Here is a 19,237-nt window from a genome sequence, read left to right on the forward strand (position 1 = left end):
ATATTAAAAACAACAACAAATATGAAAGCAAGCACAGTCTACCTGGAACAAAAGAAAGCTAAGTTTACATGATGAATAGACTGAAGTCTATGTAGAAATGTCCTGCTTCAGGCTGCATCAGGCTGAATGAACTCATATCTCCCCTGCCCCTAAAGTCACTTGTCTGAAACTTTACGAAGCGCTAAAACAGTCAACTCGAAGAGCATCATGTTTAACAGTGAAAAATGTGATGCTCTGCTCTAAGTATATGGAAATTATGCAAATAGTCACAGCAAGAAGAAAATCTCTGGGGAAACTATCTGCAAGTAGGAATGAGCTAATGAGATTATAGTTGCAGTTTGTTCTAAATGTCCAACATCATTAGAACTTGAGCTGGTTAACTTCCATTAAGCTTTATCTTAACTTAGAAAAAAAAAAGGGCATCTTCACCAAAGTCAGAGATTAATTATCAATACATTTCCTTCACAAAGGATATACTTCAGTATGTGTATAAATAGAGCTAGGACATACAAAAGCCGTAAAGAGACTTCTTATTCTACTATACTTTAATGAGACCTTTATCTGAGCACCTGCCATCCACAAAAAAGACGGGTCACAGTGATCATCGAAAATAACATTTATACAACACTTTTCATTTATATTTCACACACATAATTATTCATTTAATTCTCAGTCATCTGAAGAAGCCAGTAACATTATTATTCTATACTACAGTCATGTAACATGCTAGTGAATCTTAGAGTATAATTTTAGAGAGAGGTCATTCCGTTCTGGCTCCTCATTTAACAGACTGGGTCCGGGGATGTAAATAACACTCCCAAGGTCACATCACTGGACCGCAGGCCTGGGCCTGTACCCAGGTCTCCTGGCTGTTCCACTACCATACACTGGCTCCCTCTGGACAACCTGAAGGTGCCCAATAGAGAAGGGGGCAGAGACCTAGGGATCTGAGAAATGTGGCCTAGAATCCCAGCTCTACCAACTACAGCCATGTGATCTCGACCAAAATGCTTCATCAATCTGGGCTTCAGCTTTCTTACCTCTAAAACAGTAATAGTAATAAACAACCCTCCAGAGTCATCCTAAGCACTAAATGCAATTAACTGCATAAATCATTTGCTTGTAATAAAGAGAAAGAATTCCTCGGTTCCAGGAAAACATGACAAAGGCACTTTCACAGTTGAATTGACCACTATCCGGGCTGCAGAATATGCTTCTGAGCCAATCACTTCTGGCCTTGGCTGGCAGGGTGCTTTTTCTATGCATTAGCAATTTATTTCTGAACCAATGTCAGAAATTATTTCATTTTGCAGTTCTTGAGCTGAAAATTTTTATTCAATATCTTTTATGCAAAGAAATGCGAAAACAACTACAGTAACAGCTAATACTTACATAACTCCTACTTATGTGCCAGAGGCTGTTCTAAGCACTTTAAACGCATTTAATCCTCACCAAAATCCTGTAAGATAGTTCAAGGGTAATTGAGCCAATGAAACCTAAGGTTTTAAAAACATGTATTTGGATTAATATCAATACTAGTTCTTCACGATATATCTGGCCCTAAAGGAATACTTGGAGGTTTTGGATTGGTTTTAAATTAAGAGCTTGAATAGTGCTCACTCCAACTCAATTCAAGGCAATCTTTCAATATTACTTCCACTTTGCTGCCTGCTAAAAACATCACTTTCCCTCTGTGGGTGAAACTATGCATTCTGAATTGACTTTTTTATGCTTTATTATGGAAAATTTCAAACATACACAAAAGTTGTGAGAATAATATAATGGATGCCCATGTACCCATTACCCAGGTTCAACAAACCATCACTTTTTTTTTTTTTTTTTTTTTTTTTTTTTTGCGGTAGGCGGGCCTCTCACTGTTGTGGCCCCACCCGTTGTGGAGCACAGGCTCCGGACGCACAGGCTCAGCGGCCATGGCTCAAGGGCCCAGCTGCTCCGCGGCATATGGGATCTTCCCGGACCGGGGCACGAACCTGTGTCCCCTGCATCGGCAGGCGGACTCTCAACCACTGTGCCACCAGGGAAGCCCAAACCATCACTTTTTAATGGCTTTTTCCTCACCCCTCCTGCATATTCCTTGGTGAAGACTTTAACAAGTTCTATGTACAGACACTGTCACTGTGGGACACCTGATTCTGCACCTCCTTCTCGCCACTGCTTCTCTGCTACAAAACAGTTCAATTTTCTCTTTCAGAAATTTCTAGTCCTTCTGCTCTAAGTCTGTTCCCTAGCACAGAACATTGTCCTATTCATTCTCTTCTCCCTGGCTCATCTTTCTATGTGGTTGAGTAAGTGTTGGTGTGGTTTCAAACATCCAAATGACAGTGACAGAAATAACAAATTCACCAGGTAAGATTAAGATAAGAGTTAAAGGAATTTCAGAGGCATTTCAGTCCAAATCTTTTTCTTGGCAGTAGGAAAAACTGAGGCCCATGCTCTGAGCTGTCCAAGAAATACAAGCAAGAAATGATGACAAGGATGTGTGGAAAGTGAGCTTCTACTGTCCACACTCTTTCCTCTCTTTTCTACCATCTCTACCACCATTTCTACCATTCCCACCACATCTGTGAGAGCCAGAACATTCTTCCCAGATCCCCAGGGAGCATTAACCTGTCTCAGAAGCATTTTAGATCTCTATTACATCACTTAACACCTGCTGATTTTAATCTCCTTGGGGCCAAAACCAAGACTCAGTCTTCCCCGCACAAGGCTTGGTAAACTACCTGATTGATACCTCAAACATTTACCGACCCAGACCAGAGCTCCCTAGGGCTAAGAGTTCTCCTTTTTCCATTCCCCAGCAGCCAGGACTCCAAGCCTATAAGACTTCCTATTTTTATCCCTCTCCTTTCAATCCCTGGCCGCCCCATTTCTTAAGAGGCGAAAGAATACAGTATAAAGAACACACAATGCGGAATCGGAAAAACTGAGTTTGTGCCCTGACTGCTACACCTTTTCTGTGTGTACACTGATACATCTCCCTTTTCCAGGGACTCCATATGCCCATCTGTAAAATGGGCAGGTTGAACTAAGCCTCATGGATCTTTCCTCCTCTCCGACGGAGCTAAGCTGGACCTGGTTATCTCCTACGGTCCCCACAGCCAGGGTTAGGCCCGCTCCACTCCCAGGCTGCTCACACTCCTGGGCACTGCATCCTTACCTCCCACTCCCAGGTTGACCTTGCGAGGGTCCGGATCCTCCCGGAAGTCAGCAGTGAGCTTAAAGACAAGGACCGGCTGGGCCTGAGGAACCTCGGCAAAGATTGATGGAGGCGCCATAGCTAGAAAGCTGGAGTCGGCCGAAAGCTTCCACTCTGCGCTTGAAGCCGCTCGGTCCGGTCCAACCGCTGCAACTGGAGGAGACGCTCACCTTCACCTAGCCGGTAGGGGCGGGCCCGCGGCCTCCAATGGTCGAGCCGCGTCCGGAACTTGGCAACGCGGTTAACCAATCGCGAGTTTCTGACGCAAAAGGAACAGGATGGTATTAGCCAATCCAAGAAGAGAATCTTATCGTAGGCCGGTATTGATGCAACCAATGCAACGTACGCCGGCTGGGACGGGGCGGGGATAGAGTTGATTGGCAGAGCGTGCTCCTATCGCTGAAGCCGTTGTTCCTTGGGTCGCTGAGGGGAGGAGACGAGCGGCGTACGCGGAAGGCAGTTTTCTCGACCTTCAGGCGCCCGGAGACAAGCTGGCGCGAGGTGGCTGGCGGCAGGTAGCTGGAGGACCGCCCTTCCGGTACCCGTGGAGCTGGTGTTCTCCCTGCCAGGCCCGGGAGTGCGCACGTTCCTGACCCAGTCTGGCCCGGCTCGGACTGGCAGCCAAATCCGCCTCTGCGCACTGGTAGTGAGTCCTCGGCCAGGACGCGCAGCTCCGGAGCCCGCGCGGACGACCTTGACCATCTCGGCCGGCTGTTTCCCCCTGAGAGAAATGTGGGTGGGCCACCTGCGTTGGTTTCAGACAGGGGGTCATCCTACTAAAAGAGAAAGTGTCCAGGAATTCCTTTCTGCCGCTCTTACAGTTTGAAGCTTTTGCTCCCCTGTCCTTACCGAGAGAGCTTGGTCCTCACGGACCTTACGAATCTAGGCGTGGCCTCCCCCTCCAGCTTTTCTCCCACGCAGGCACTCAACCAGATCTTGCTGTCGTCAGCTGGCTGGTATTCAGACTGTCTCTTCTTTTAGTCAGGCTATTCCTTCCTCCCCAGCCCCTCTCTCCATCTGTTGACCTTCAAGATCCAGAGCAAATGCCTCCTCCCTAAAGCTTTGCCTTAACCCTCACTCTGGTTAAAATCCCTCTCTCTTTCCTGTGCTTCTGTCCCTTGTTGGCAATATTACAATTGTGGGAAATGACCAAAATGCCCAGTTAAGAAACTAGTTCTGGAGCCAGACTACCTAGGTTTAGATTCTAATGCTACCACTTACTAACTTGGTCAGGGCTAGGCAAGTTACTTAACCTCTCTGTTCCTGCTCCATAAAGTGGAGATAATAGTACTTTTCTTAGGGTCGTTGTGGGGATTATGTGAGTTAATACATATGAAGTGTTTAGTTGCATATAGTAAGCACTCCCTAAATGTTAGCTATTGTCATCATTGCACAGATGCACACCCCTTGTAGATGGTAAACTTCCTTTGGCTAGAGATATTAACCCTGTATTAGTCTCCCTTAGTTTCTTGCACTTAGTAAGTATTCAATAAATGGTGGCAGGAGGAGTCAGTTCTTTTGGTTCAGAAAAAAGCAAATACCTTACCCTCTGTTCATTGGATAATATGACAAATCTCAAAATGAATCTCATTCAAAGTGACAAACATAAGCCAAAAGTACTTTGTGCAACACCTGCCAACCTTTGTATCATTTGCTTCTTTTCAGAAACAGCCTCTGGTTTTAAAGATAACTGTCAACAGTGTTTCATTAACAACACTTTCCTCTAAGATTGTGAGTTCAACACTGAAGGTGAAATGACAATGAACTTTCGGTGCTTCCATAAGCAGAGGCAAAGGGCAACTGCTGAGTGAGATGTTTATATAGCCCAGCCTTACGAAAGTTTGATTTAAAAGTATGATCTTCACAGCGTTGGCCAACAATGTCATGGTCACACCTTACGTCATTCCCTGGGGGAAAAACAACCCTAAATTACCTAAACATTATCAACTTAGCTAAGTCCAAATAAATATTTATTGGCAACCTAAGCAGCCCCATAACCAAGTCAGTGCTGACAGGGGCATAGAAAGTACCATATGCAGTTTTTCTTCATGTCCCCATAATTATCTGTTCTGAATTTTAGAAAGGGGCAAACAGTTACTGGGTGTTGGGGGAAGGGATTGCATATTATGTGGGATGCAAGTCTCAAACTTTTTTCCTCGGGAATATGTTTCTTGGAGATTACTTTAAATTCAGTAGCCTTCTATCTTGAGCCCTGCAGCGTGCCCCTCTAAGCAAAATGCCTGTATTGAAGTAAACAAAATGCTTTCCAGGCCATCACTAATTTTAACACTTTGACTTAGAATGGATGCAAGACAGCCTCCCTGCTGAATGGATAATTCAAGCAAAAGATTCTTGAGAGGCAAACATTGCCCAGACTAGTAGGCAGCCAGGTAAAGTGAGTGTCCAGGGAAAGGGCAGTAAGGATCAGAAGGAAAAGGGGCAGGTATTCCCCTGGCTCCTGACTTCATTATGACTATCTGTCCCTACCATCTCCCTTCTGCCTTTTTTTTTTTTTCCCGAAAGAATTGGAAGGGAGGAAGTAGGAACCACATAGCAACAGCTTGATCGGGAATGAATTCCTTTAGAATATACTCGCTTGGAAATCTGAAGCCTTTGGGGCTAGGCAGCACTGCCGCATAGCATAAGAGACAGGCCAGGGCAGTAGCGGGCACTGCATGGACCCCTAAGCAAATCCACACCTGCTTATTGTACTTAATCTTGCCGCTGATACCCAGAAGGTCTATGCTTACCAACAAGAGAGGGAGGAGTTTATCACACTTTGTACTTAAGCACAAAGCGCTTTGGAATGGTTATATTTGGGTATATGTTGTCACTAAGGGTAGGATATTATTTAGAAGCTGAGTTGTGCATTGAACAAAAGTTTCTTTAAAAACCAAAGCTGTCCCTTTGCTGTACAACTGAAACTAACACAACATTGTAAATCAACTATACTCCAATAAAAATTTTAAAAAACCAAAGCTGTTAGAGGAGATCTGTTTGATAGTCACCGTGTGACCAAATCGTGGGCAAGAAAGTAAGAGTAGAGCCCCTAAGCTGGTGCTGGCTTCTGATTGGATTGAGTTTACTCTTGCTAAGGAAAATGATCGCTTATCAACCACTCCCTTCAGCTTAACTGGCTTGTTTCCTGGCTGTGCCTTGGTGGAACCATCTCCCCTTGCATCTCTTCCCTCACTTCTCTCCTCCCTCCCTTATGTATGACTTGTCTCCCCACCTGCACACATGGATTGGACCAAGTGAAGGTCTCTTGCTGTTTCCTATTTCATAGAAGGGCATGTCTAGTGAGGCCTGCGGTGGACAAGGTCTAATGTTAGTTCTAAACTAGGCACCTACATGGGCAGAACATTTTTTAAAGCTGCTGAGGCCTTTGTATAACAGATATCAACAGGACTGACAACTATGGATGGGTTTTATCTACTTATTAATAGAACTAAGTTCCAGGGCACCATTTAGAAATTGTTGTGCTATATAATTTTTGCACTTTACTTAGAAGCAGTGTAGCATAATGGTTAAAAGCGTGGCCTCTGGGACTAGATTTTGTCTGTATGCCTCAGTTTCCTTACTTATAACATGGAGATAATATTTCTACCTCATGGGGTTGCTGTGAGGATTAAATGATTTAATGTTATTAAATGATTGACTCTAAAATGCTTTGAATTGTACTGGACACAGTAAGTACTCAGTATGTTAACTATCATCATTGTCATCATCACAGATGTTGTTTACAAGCATGTGCCTTTGAGATTTGTTTAGTTTGTTTGTTGATCAGCTGCATAGTAGAACAATACCTAGGCTTTCAATCAAATTCTGAAATCAAATTCTGGTTTTGCCTCTTACTAGTTTTGAAAGTTTGAGTAAATTAATATGTCTGAGTTTTAGTATTCTTATCTGTAAATTGGGGGGAAAAAGGTTTTTTTCTTGGTGTTGATACACACACACACATGCATTTAACACAGTTGTAGAAATTATTATCATGAAAATTACAATTTAGTTCCTGGGTAGCTAGAAGGTAATGGTTAGACTATCTTTAAAGTCTGTCTGCCGTGGCCTCTTGAGGGCATGTACTCTGAAATTTTTTTTAATGGAAAAGAAAACAGAACATAATTCTTAATATCTTCAACCCTTCAAGAAATCTTTGTAGAGATCTGTAAAATCTCAAAGCAATTTAAAGATAACAAGACATTTAATAATTAATTAAAATGTAGCTATATTAATAATAGCCCTTAGTATTTCTATATTATCTTTTTCTGAAGAGTAGAGAGTGTTTTAGACACCCTATTCCACTACTCTCTTAACATGCCCAGGTGACTGTCATCTCCAGTCAGAGAAATACAGAAAAGGAAATAGATCACCCTAGCTAAAAGCTGATGAAAACGCACCAAATGACAGAAGACCAGAAGGCTACAGACCTTAAAGTCAGAAGAAAGTTTCCTCCCCTTGCCCCATTTCTCCCTAAATGCATCAAAACACAACCTCTTACCTCTAGAGCAATGTCTTAAGCATTTTTCCCCTGAGTTGTAATATCCTTTTTTTTGTTGTTAGGTCATGTCCTAAAAGTCCTATGCTTTGATACAAGAGGAAGGTAGATGAAGAGATAATGAAGGAAACAAATTCAATGTATTTTCCAAGAACACATTTCTTTTAAACAGCTCCTAAAGGGGTAGTGTAAAACCTTGTTAATAGATTGTCTTCCTCTACCTGACTTGTCTGGGGTGGAGTGCGGGGTGATGCGTGGATGTAGAAGTGTACTGTGAACATTGCAACATCCTGCAGTAGAGGGCAGCACTGCCCTTCTTTTGCAAAACGTTGAGCACTCAACGAGAAGGAAAATGAAAAGCAAAGCTCTTGACCACTGTGTCTGTGCGTTTACTTTTACCTAATATTTAAAAAACAAAAAATTAGAGTATTTTTCTTGTTTAGGTGATTATGTAGAAAGAACGTCAGATCCTGTATTGCCCTGAAGTAATTGGTGAAAAACGCAGGCTTTAGGATATGGGCTCTGTTCAGGATATGGGTTGTGTCTGACAGAGATAAACAGTAGCTTGACCCTAGGCAATCAGATAGGGTTATTGTATGAACAGACCTAATGCTCCTCTGCACTTTCTGGGGAGAAGTCAGTCCACTGAACTAGCAGGATGTGGTTTTAAAAATGTGTGTAAGTCATATGGTCTTAGCCCTGATAACTGCTTTTAAATTTGAATTCACTGACTTTATTCTGCTGTCTGTGTTAGTTTTCCTTTCTGTCACGCCTGGGTCAGATCAGACCTGTACCATATGTATTATGACTTTAAAGAATGATGTCAGACATGATGGGTAAGGAATGTCTGTCATGGGACTGCAGTTGGCTAAATGGCTGTGTGTATACAGTGGTGAAATTAAAGTCTTGCATGTTAGTCCTCATTCAATTGCAGTTTGACTTGAGTTTCTCTATGCAGTAACTAGCAAGAAAAAAATAATCCCTTGTTTTGTATTAAAAGTTACTTGATGCTCTTTGGCAGGATGACAGCGAGGAGAGAATAATCATGATTCTAGCTAATACATAACCATAGTGTCCCTGGCACATTTGGATTCTGCTGTAACCCTCAAAACTTTCTGGCAGCAAAACTTCAGTGCCAACTTAAATAAATCCCACTAGGAGTAAGAACTGGAAGACCTGAGTCTAGTTCCCAGTTCTGCCATGTGAACTTGGAAAAATTACGACCTCTGAGCCTTTGTTTCCTCATCTGTTAAACGGAGATAATGTCTCCTAGATCTGGTAAAAGGGTCAATTTGGAAAATATATGTTAAAGTGCTTTGAAAGCCCTTTAAGTACCTAACAAATATTTCTATCACTGTAGTCAGATTCCTGCTTTTTCTAAACTCCTATAAGAATTTGTGTCTCTCCTCCTCATTTGGTATCATTACATTGCCTGAGATTGTACATTTTCATGCATACTTAACTTTTTTCTCCAACTTGATAGCTTCTTAGTTCCTTGAGAACTGAAACCACCAATTATATTTCCTGGTATCCTGCACCGCAACAAGATATTTGGTACATAATAGACATTCAAATATTTGTTGATTGATTAAAAAATACACTCTAATGCAGAATTAACTCTTTATTTAATTATGGTAAAAAACATATAACATAAAATTTACCATCTTAACCATTTTAAAGTGTATAGTACAGTAGATTTAGCTACATGCACATTGTATACAACAGATCTCTGTAACTTTTTCATCCAGAATTAATTCTTAATAACTATCTTCCAAATCACCTGCTTTCCAAAGCACATCTTTGTTGATTGGGCAAAAACAGGAAAAAAATACAGGACTTTCACTCTGCGGATAGGGATGTGTAGAACAAGGTAATCGAAAGACTTCTACTTTGTTTTAAATTCTCACTCCCCTCAGAGAGGTTCTGTCCTGGTCTCTCTCTAACCATTTTCTCAGCCATTTTCTATAAACATGGGAATATATGCCAGAAAAGAGAGGCGCCTCTATAAAATGCTTTCACAGGTCATTTATGTCTAGCATATAATTAAACATTTACATGAAGAAAACTATCACGTTAAAAGAAACTCTGTTATTATTTGATTTCCAGAATATGTGACTTCTGTTAATTACTGAAAATTAAGTACTATTTTTAATCATTATTGCTATCACTGTAGCAATTTTTTGAAATTTAAATATTTAAACTACAAACAAAATAGGGAAGATAGTGGAGATTTTTGAAACAGTACTGGGGTGGAATAGACTTTCCCAATCACGACACAATCTCAGAAGCCGTAAAGAAAAACATTGACGATAGACACCGTAAATTAAAGTATGGTGACTTGGAAAAAATATTTGCAGGCTGCTTATCAGTCACATCTAGTAGATACTCAGCGCTTCATTGTATTGATATAAAAATGAATTAAGGATATAGAGAAATCAATCAGGAAAGAATAAATACAAATGGCCAATAAATGGACCAAAAATCATACTCATTATAAAATTGAAACCGCACCAATTAATCCATTTTTGCCCATCAGACTGACAAAAATATTTATAAATATGGATAAAATAGCGTCGTTGAGAGTGCAGGGTAAGGTAGGCACTTTCATGCACTATTGGTGAGAGTGTCACTCGATAAACCCTTTTCTTAGAATGCATTTTGGCAATATCAGTCAAAATGTGTATACCATTTCACCAAGCAATTTCTCCTCTTAGGAATCTATCCTAAAGACATTTATACACGTTTACAAAGAGAGACAGTCACATACAACTATGCATTGCAGCATTGCTTTAATAGAGAAATAAACAATGACATACTTTCCAACAAAGGTGTTATTTTATAACCTAAAAAATCAAGTTTTTATTGAAAAAATAACATTTGAAAGAGACAACAAGAATACAAAATTAAGATAGTCTCTAATAATGGTAATTAAGTAGAACAGACAGAGGGAGGAAAATAGTTCTACAAAGCTCTAGAAATGTAGTAATTTAAAACTTCAGAAGTTATGAGAATATGTTTTAATAAAGATTAATGTGACACACTACAGTTTTGAGCTGATCTGGAAATCAAGGGAGCTCTTGAAAATCACTTGTTAGTAAAATAGTAATTTTTTAAAACATAAATCCCAAGACATTGTGTCTCAGGACCAAAAACAGCTCCTGACATCTAGTGAACACTCAGTAAATATTGGCTGAAGGAATGAAGGAGGATGATATCTCCAGCAGAGTTGTCGTAAAAATGGATACAAAACTGCCTACAGATTAGTGCTTGATACATAGCAAGTGTTCAGTAGATACTAGCTCACTAATTTCCTGGAAGCCTGTTGGTGCTTAGTACCTGCTTGGCACATTACAGGAGTTTGTTTATTTAAAACCATGTACATAGTGCTCACTATATGGCAGGTACTGTTCTAAGTGCTCAATAAAAACTAACTCAAATTACAATAACAATGGAAGTAGGTTGTCTTATTGTTCCATTTAACAGATGAGGCAATTGAGGCAAAAAGCACTGGAACAATTTGCCCAAAATGGCACAACCATAAAATGGTTGGGATATGAATTTAGACAGCCTATCTTCAGGGTCCCTGCTCCACTGTGCCATATGGCCTCTGGTGTCATAAAAGTTTATTGAGTGAAAGAATGCATGAGATGTTCTGGTTTTAGATATATTGTGCTTTTATTCCAAGGACTTCAGAATATTTTATATTAATGCATACCAAAATTTAATCCCACAACTTCTCCTTAAGGTAGAGCATATTTTAAAAAACATTTAAAATGTATTACTGGTTCATTACTTGAGTTTAAAAAGACCACAGGAGGTCCTTGTTCTGTGGTGGAGTCACTGTATTTGCTTTCTGACATCATATTAATTTCCATACAAGAGTTCCAAGTTCGGAACAGAGAAACATCCTGCTCTAGAAATGGAAGAGGCATAGGGCTTACGAAGAAAAATGACCTAACAATGTCAAAATTATTTAAAGGGATAAGGTGTGAGTTTTAATCTTCCACATGACTAAAGCAATGGGTCTCCAACTTTTCCAATCAGGAATCCTTCTTCCTTAGCTAAGCTTTGTCGACTGAAAAAATATTCACAACCTAAAAGTTGAGAGTAATGTTTTATTTGGTGGGAATTTTTAGGGCTTCAAGCCCAGGAGGCAGCATGTCAAATAACCCTGAGAGAACTGCTCTGAGGAGGTGAGGGGGGAGCTAGGATATATAGGAGTTTTGCGACAAAGGGCAGGTAGTAGGAACAAATGATTACTGTTAATTAAAGAAAACTAGAAATCTCAAGTTAAGGAATTTATTGCTTTTCTATGTATGGGAAGATGCAAGAGTCTGGGCTCACTGAAATCATTCCTTTGATATGTACTTCAGCTAACTGGGGCCAGTATCCTGTGTTCTCTCATCCTGAGTTTCCTCAGGGCTCACCGTAGGGAGCAGCTGCAGCCTAATGGCTGCTAGATGGCAGGTACACTTTTCCTTCCAGAGTTCCCTCAGGGCTCACCAGCTCACCACTGGCTGTGGCTGCAATTGCTGATGACTGTGACATCTTTTCTTTACTGATATGGCAGTCAATATTCCATTTATCAGCTTTGTAGTCTTGAGAGCCTTTTATTTTTTACTTTTAATTATAGTTTTAACCTTAGTTACATTAAAACTCCATCTCGTAACATAATACCACTGTTTCTTTTTCTTCATAATTTTCTTCATGATTTTTTCCATTCACTTCATTCATTTTATCAATATTTATTGACCATCTACTATGTGTCAGGCATAGCACTGGGTGCTAAAGATAACATGGTGAGGGACTTCCCTGGTGGTCCAGTGGTTAGGACTCGGAACTTTCACTGACATGGCCTGGGTTCAATCCCTGGTCAGGGAACTGAGATCCACAGCCGCACGGTGTGGCCAAAAAAGAAAAAGATAACATGGTGAACAAAAAGACAAAGTCCCTGTCCTCACGAATTCTCTAATCTAATGGGGGAGACAGACAATAAAAGCAGTGCACAAATAAAATTGCTAAAATTACAGCCATGGTGAGTGCTGTTTGTCCTTTCATGGAAAAGGAATGTGAAAGCATATTAATAAGGGGAATTCATCTAGTTGAGGCCAGTTCTTTCCCCTCAGAATGTTCCCTCCAGCGTGGATAGCATTCCCCTTCTAATTCCCACCCCAGCAGCACCCCTTAGACCCTACAGCTTGCACATATTAATCTTAAATTTCTGGAATCTGTTTTGGAAGCCAATGTTTTCAAGAGAAAATGGCCCATTAAAATAATACCTTTATTATCTTATTAGTGCTTCTAGCTCTTTTGTTCCAAATGATAAAAACGCAAAAACAGCATTTTAAAAAATCTAGTTTCTATTAGTAAGGTACAAGTATCTTTATCTTTATGACTCAGTTGAGAAATGTAAAACTAGTAAAAAATTTATTCTGAATCACATAGATCTTTATTAATTAAATAAAAACAGATATCAAGAGAAGGGAGAATCAGAAACGTGTACTTATATGTTTATTATTCTTATCCTACACAGGACAGGAATCTCTAAAGAGTGAGAGGAAAACTGATGACAGGGACTGCCCAAAGAAGATGGAACTGTCATAGTTGGTGAGTGGATATCGCCAAGAGACTTATGGTGTCTCCTCCATGTCTGACGGAGATAACAGCCAGCGCTGGGCTGCAAAGTCTCCTCTGGAAGACCACTGAACCAAGAGAGTAAATGGTGTGCAGAGACAAGTCAAGTTCAGAATTGGAGCCTCTGGTTCCCCCAGGAAGGAATGGGTTGTAAACAAGGTGAAAGGCGGTGGGATGAGCACTACAGGACCCATGGGCTACCATCAGGATCCCCCAGAAGGGAAAGTTACAGAGACAAGAAATAGTATTGGGCAAGCTCCAGGATTACAGATGGTATGACAGCCAATAGGCTTGGAATGCTTTTAGTGCCATATTCAGGATGTGCCCCTGTTTAGGGCATGGGATTCCAAGATGAAAGGCATCCTTGTTTAGCTGATGTAGAGGAAGAGCTTCTTTGCTGTCCATCCTTCTCCACCCTATATTCCCTTCTCCTTTAACTCCTTTCTTCGTCATGCTAAGTGTCCATCATTTCAATGACACCCAGTTTCTTCTATTGAATTGAGTTCTCCATTGTATTTAGCTCACTACCTTTAATCCAGGTGCTTACTAATGAGTGTGGTCCTCAGATCAACAGCATCAGAGTCACCTTCATGCTGGTTAGAAATACAAAATCTCAGGCCCACCCCTGACCTACTAAGTTGGAATCTGCATTTTAAGAAGATTCCCAGATTTTTCCTAAGCATATTAAAATTGAGAAGCATCATTTTACCCCCATCAGCTTCCAGGACTGTAAAATAGACAAGGTCATTCCTGGCCCACCTTGCTCACAGCTTTGAATTGAAGATGCTGAGATTAAAAAAGGAAAGCATTCCCAAAGATAAAAATGCCATGCAGCTATTAAATATCATATTTATTTTCACTTGGATAACTTGATCTACTCAAGGTGTTTTCAGAGTAAATGATTAAAAATTAATCAGTAACTATTTGACTGTCTCTGATTGCTTCCATAATAATTGATTGTACTATCTTAAAATGCTCTAGAGTTCTGTTTTATTTTGTTTAATGTGTAGATCATGATTCTCAATCCTTGCCTCACATTAGAATTTTCCAGTTTTTTTCTGAAAAAATCCAAAGCCTAAGCCCTACTCGCAAAGATTCTGAATCAGTGGGTCAGCAGTGCAGCATGGGTATACACCATTTTTAAAAGTTAGTAATAGCAAACATATTGGAAACAATTTTAATGTCTACCAGTTAGTGAGTGATTCCCTAAGTAGGGCACATCCCGATAATGCAGTACTGTGCTAATGTGGAAATGAATGAGGAAGACTCATATGTACTGCTATGAAAATATCTCCAAGATATATGTACTATTCAGGTTTTTTTTCAGTTACATAGCAATATATATGATCTCATGCGAAAAGATGAGTGTGCATATATATGTACATGTGTATGTAAATGTTCAGAAAGATGACTGAAATATACTTACTGAACTGTTGACAGTGGTTACCTCTGGGAAGAGGAATGGGAGGGAAAGGGACTTTTTGCTGTGTAAACTTCTAAATATTTTACAAGAATGTATCCATGCACTACTCGTGTAACTATTCCAAGTGCATTCCAGGGCTATTGGTTGTCATACCATCTGTAATCCTGGATTACAGACTATTTAAGCTAATTATTATTTTAATATTATAATCTTAAATGCATAATTTTATAATAAATAGCAGAGTGGCTAACAAAAAATAAATCTATAATTCCTGCACCAAACAAAAACTGCTAGGGCACCAAGGTTTTTGTTATTCAACCTGTAGCTTTTCGCTTCTGGGATTACTGGAATTGTGTTAGTCTGACTTTTCCAGATACATTCCCCCCACACCCCCGATGTTACACTTGGCATTGTCGCTAATAACCTCTCTGGTTCCTTGGATATCTCATCCGTGCGAGCAGATCCCACTTCTGGAAAGATCTCTACATTAGCACTTTGTAAATTCTCCCTTGTCCCAGGCCTAAAAATCACTAGGGACAAAAGGTCTCCTACAGCTCAGCCATGCTGAGAGCCAGGTCTCCCCCATTTTAAGCAGCTGAGAAAAGCACACTGATTAAGCTACAGTATAAGGGCCGTGCGTCTTGTCTAGGGCAAAATTCTCAGAGTCTGCTCTGATAGCTCATCCTCTTTGAAATGGTGATTAAGAACTGGAAGTGTATAATGAGGGAAATTGCTTATGAATCTGTGCCTCTCAGCCCCAGGCCACTTCTCTTTGTCTGAGAGAAACTCAAGGATTTTTACCCTAATAGCATTGGAACAAAGTCTGGGCTAAGGCAGGCTGGTGGGACCCTGCTGACAGCTCGTTAGAAACTGTCCCTCTCCCACTCCCTCTTTCATTCCTTCAAGTTACAAAGCCTGACAGAGTTTGATGGGAAAACCAAGGCGGTAACATCCCCCGCGGCAACCAAGTCCCTGCTCATCTATCTTTGACAGATAAGGAGAATAGATGTCACCTTCAAAACACCTCACTCAGTGGAGCCAAGTGTACCAGGACAGCCCTGTCTCCCTCGCAGGACCCTACAGGAGGAATCCAGACAACGCCCACCTACCACAATTGAGATTTCTCTCTAAAGAAAATCATTTTAACCAGACAGTTCCTGAAAACCAAATGCCCACTCTAGTTGTCCTCAGAAAAGGGCATAACATCTAATAACTCAAAGAAAGTTACGCTTTGATTTACAAAAGTCTTTTCCGGGTTACACCCTCCCTGGTCTTTGAGGGCTGGTGACCATCTAAGATCTGAGAAGTCAGTCTAGGTTCCATGCAGACTGCTGGGAAGGGGGGGTATGACAAAACAAAACAAAAACATCTCTCCACACCAGCTGGCAGAGGCTGCGACGCACTGGAATCAGCCCAACCTTCTGTCAATGGTTCTCTGACTTTAACATGTCTCAGACAAATCTGTGAAGCTTGTTTAAAATGCATATCCCAATTCAGTAGGTCTGGAGTAGGACCGAGGAATCTGCATTTCAACAAACTATCTAGATGATTCTCACTGCTGCTACAGGGTAGCGCCTCCAGCAAGGGCTTCTAATGGTGCTTCCAGCACACCTCTTGGCGGAGCTCCTCTTCGCCTCCCCCAGCAAGCCCAGAGTGGGTCCTCAGCAGCTGTTCCTGTTGGAGGTGAGGCCTTTTGTCTTTAGGATTCTCCTGGCCATAACAATAGTCCCTCACAACAGAGGCCTCTCCCAGACACCAATCTCTCAGAGCCCTTTCCAGAAGGCAACTCCAACAAAGTCCTGCTGAGCCCGATGCTGCCACCTGGACACAGTGGCTGTTGGTTTTAACCAATTGCTTTTTATTGGCTCACAGGTTCTTAAACCTCATTTTGCATCAGAATCACCAGGGGATCTTGGTAAAAGTCCACGGACCCAGGCCCTGTCCCAGAACCACCTAGAAATAGAGGCAGTTGATCAGTAGTTTAACAAGCTATCAGATGATGCTGATGCACACCCAAGTTTGAGAACTGCCATTGGAAGAAAAGCATCAATCACAGAAACATTAAAGTCCAACCACTGTTTCGCAACAACTGAAATCTAAAACACTATTAACACTAAACACAGTTGGTTCTCCTTCCTTGCTCTCTTACTGTCCCTAATAACTTTCCACTCAAGTATTTAAATACTTTCCTAGAGGGGAAAAGCTACTAGACTACCTGACTTACTAAGCACAAATATGCTGTGGTTTAAGAAAATCTATACACAGAAATCTAAACTTTTAAAACTAATTAGAGATTATTTTTATCATTACAAAAAATTATAGTGATAATAATAACTAATATTTATTATGTTCTTACTATGTGCCAGGTACTGTTCTAAGCACTTTCTAAGCGTTAAACTATCTGATATTTATTAAGCACTTGCTTTGTAATGAAAACGGTTATTTCATTTAGTGCTTCATTTCCTCGAAGCATTCTAATAGATGGGGTAACAGATGAGGAAACTGAGGAACAGATAAGTTAATTACTTGCCAAAAGTTGCACAGCTGTTAAGCGGTAGACCTAAAGTTTGAACCCAGAGCCCAATTCTTAAAGATTATATCACCTCGCTCATGTTATAATGATAGGGCTTTATTTAACAAATGTCTATAATTAGATTGTCAAGTGCCAGTACTGGGGGTTATGTTCTAAGTATACAGTGACAAACAAGATAAATACCCTGGCTTTCTGGGGCTTCTGATCTGGTGGATGATCCAAATGTGTAAACAAGTCATTCAATGCAGTGTGAGGAGTGCAATACTGGGAAACTGCCGGGATGGGTGGGTGCTGGACACGTAGGCTAGAGCAGGAGGACCAAAGAGTTGTAAAAGCCCAGAGTTTAAGGACCACAGGACACGGTTAGTGGAAGAAATGAAAAATGGCTTGGTCTGATTGGAGCAGAGAGGGAAGAGAGAATGTGTGAGCAATGAGATTAGAAAGGTAACCTAGCCCCAGATTTTGAAGGACCATGTAAAGCATGTTAAAGGGTTTTAGCATGCAGGAAATGGGATTCCCTTAGAAGGTATCAGGCAGAGCATGGAGCTAAGGAGAGAGATTTGGCCTGATCCGTTGACTTGTATGTCACAGGCACGCAGTGGCCACTAAAGCCACAGGAAGATAATATCACCCAAGGAAAGGAGAAGAGGGCCTTGGACAGCAGCTTTAGGAACACCAGCATTTCAGGGCTGGAAAGAGAAGGAGGAGGCTCCCCCAAAAAAGATTCACAGGAAGGAGGAGGAAAACAATGAGAGGTAATATAATTTGCCCATGTTCACAAAGCTAGTAAGTGGCAAACTTAGAATTCAAAATGTCTCTATCATCCCAAAGCCACATTCTTGACCTCAACGTCTTAAATATTGTTTTCCCTTACTGCCTGGTGATGTAAAAGTTTTATTTATACGTTTTTCCAGGGGTTCATTTATATAACAACAAATTTGTCATGGAATTTGTTCAGTGCATCCTTGAGTTGCATTAAGGAAGCAAACTCATGAAACATGCTTGTAGCGGCCTCCTTATGGCTCTCCTTGTGTGCCCTGGCAAATCTTTGGCTGGGACATGCTCTCCTTCTACCTAAGAATGCCCCCTAGGACATAGCCATGCACAGTTCATTGGCAGACGCTTAGGATTTCTCTTCAGAAGTCCTTCCATGTGGCACAAGGGGCACGTACAAATCCAGGAACCACTCTGGGTATCCATAATTAAGTGCAGGATATACAACAGTTCAGAAGTTATAAAGTAAAAATAAATTATTAAATCCCCCTGTCTCCCCAACCCCATTGCCTATAACCCATTCCCAGAAATACCATTGTTAACAATTTAGTATGTATCCTTAAATGCATTTTCTACACATATATAAGTAAGTTTTTTAATGAAAGGGATCATATTATCTGTATTGTTCTGAGACTTGCTGTTTAAACTACAAAGTGGTTATCTCTTCACATCAGTGTATGTAGATTTACTACTTCATTCTTACCGCATACCAGTCCACATTATGAAGGTGCCATTATTGCTTTAATCAAATCCTCTATTGATGGCCATTTGTATTGTTTCTAGGTTTGTTTTGTTTTGTTTTCAGGACGCTTTGCTTCTGCAGAGTGTGAGGGGCCCAAAAAATGTTGTTTGGGCTCAATTTTGGACCGAACATTTTTCTGAATTTGCCATTGTTTGTGCTTAACTTTCTTCCCTTTTTGAGCTTGTTGGCTGTTTCCCTCCTGCTGTTCCCTCTAATCTCACTAATACTCAGTTCAAGGTATGTTTGTTGCTTTAAAGATCTACTTACAAAATCTAGGACTCTTTGGAGGAGGTGTGTTCAGCAAATAAACAAACTACTATCCCGACTTTACATTCTTATTCTAGAGGATTTTGGAGACGCTGGAAGAAGTTCTCTTGTTATCTGGGAATCAGCTTAAAAGCCTCAAGTTATGTTTAAAC

The 19,237-nt window shown here is 40.8% G+C and overlaps 1 protein-coding gene and 1 long non-coding RNA gene across 3 annotated transcripts in view; one reads left to right on the forward strand and one right to left on the reverse strand.

Annotated features, from left to right (window-relative positions):
- The window catches only part of GOT1 (glutamic-oxaloacetic transaminase 1), a 33,317-nt gene extending 26,443 nt beyond the window's left edge, over positions 1–6,874 (reverse strand). Inside the window, exon 1 of the mRNA XM_032608232.1 lies at positions 3,179–6,874. Coding sequence (XP_032464123.1) covers positions 3,179–3,296 — 118 coding nt within the window. The 5' untranslated portion in view covers positions 3,297–6,874. The remainder of the gene's footprint in view (positions 1–3,178) is intronic.
- The window catches only part of LOC116741533, a 36,277-nt gene continuing 20,858 nt past the window's right edge, over positions 3,819–19,237 (forward strand). Inside the window, exons 1-3 of one of the 2 annotated variants that reach the window (XR_004346193.1) lie at positions 3,819–3,949; positions 13,246–13,319; positions 17,894–18,057. This is a non-coding gene — a long non-coding RNA (uncharacterized LOC116741533). The remainder of the gene's footprint in view (positions 3,950–13,245; positions 13,320–17,893; positions 18,058–19,237) is intronic. The other variant, XR_004346192.1, reaches the window with a different exon arrangement.

Source organism: Phocoena sinus, chromosome 16 (assembly GCF_008692025.1).
Source record: "Phocoena sinus isolate mPhoSin1 chromosome 16, mPhoSin1.pri, whole genome shotgun sequence".
Taxonomy (NCBI): domain Eukaryota; kingdom Metazoa; phylum Chordata; class Mammalia; order Artiodactyla; family Phocoenidae; genus Phocoena; species Phocoena sinus.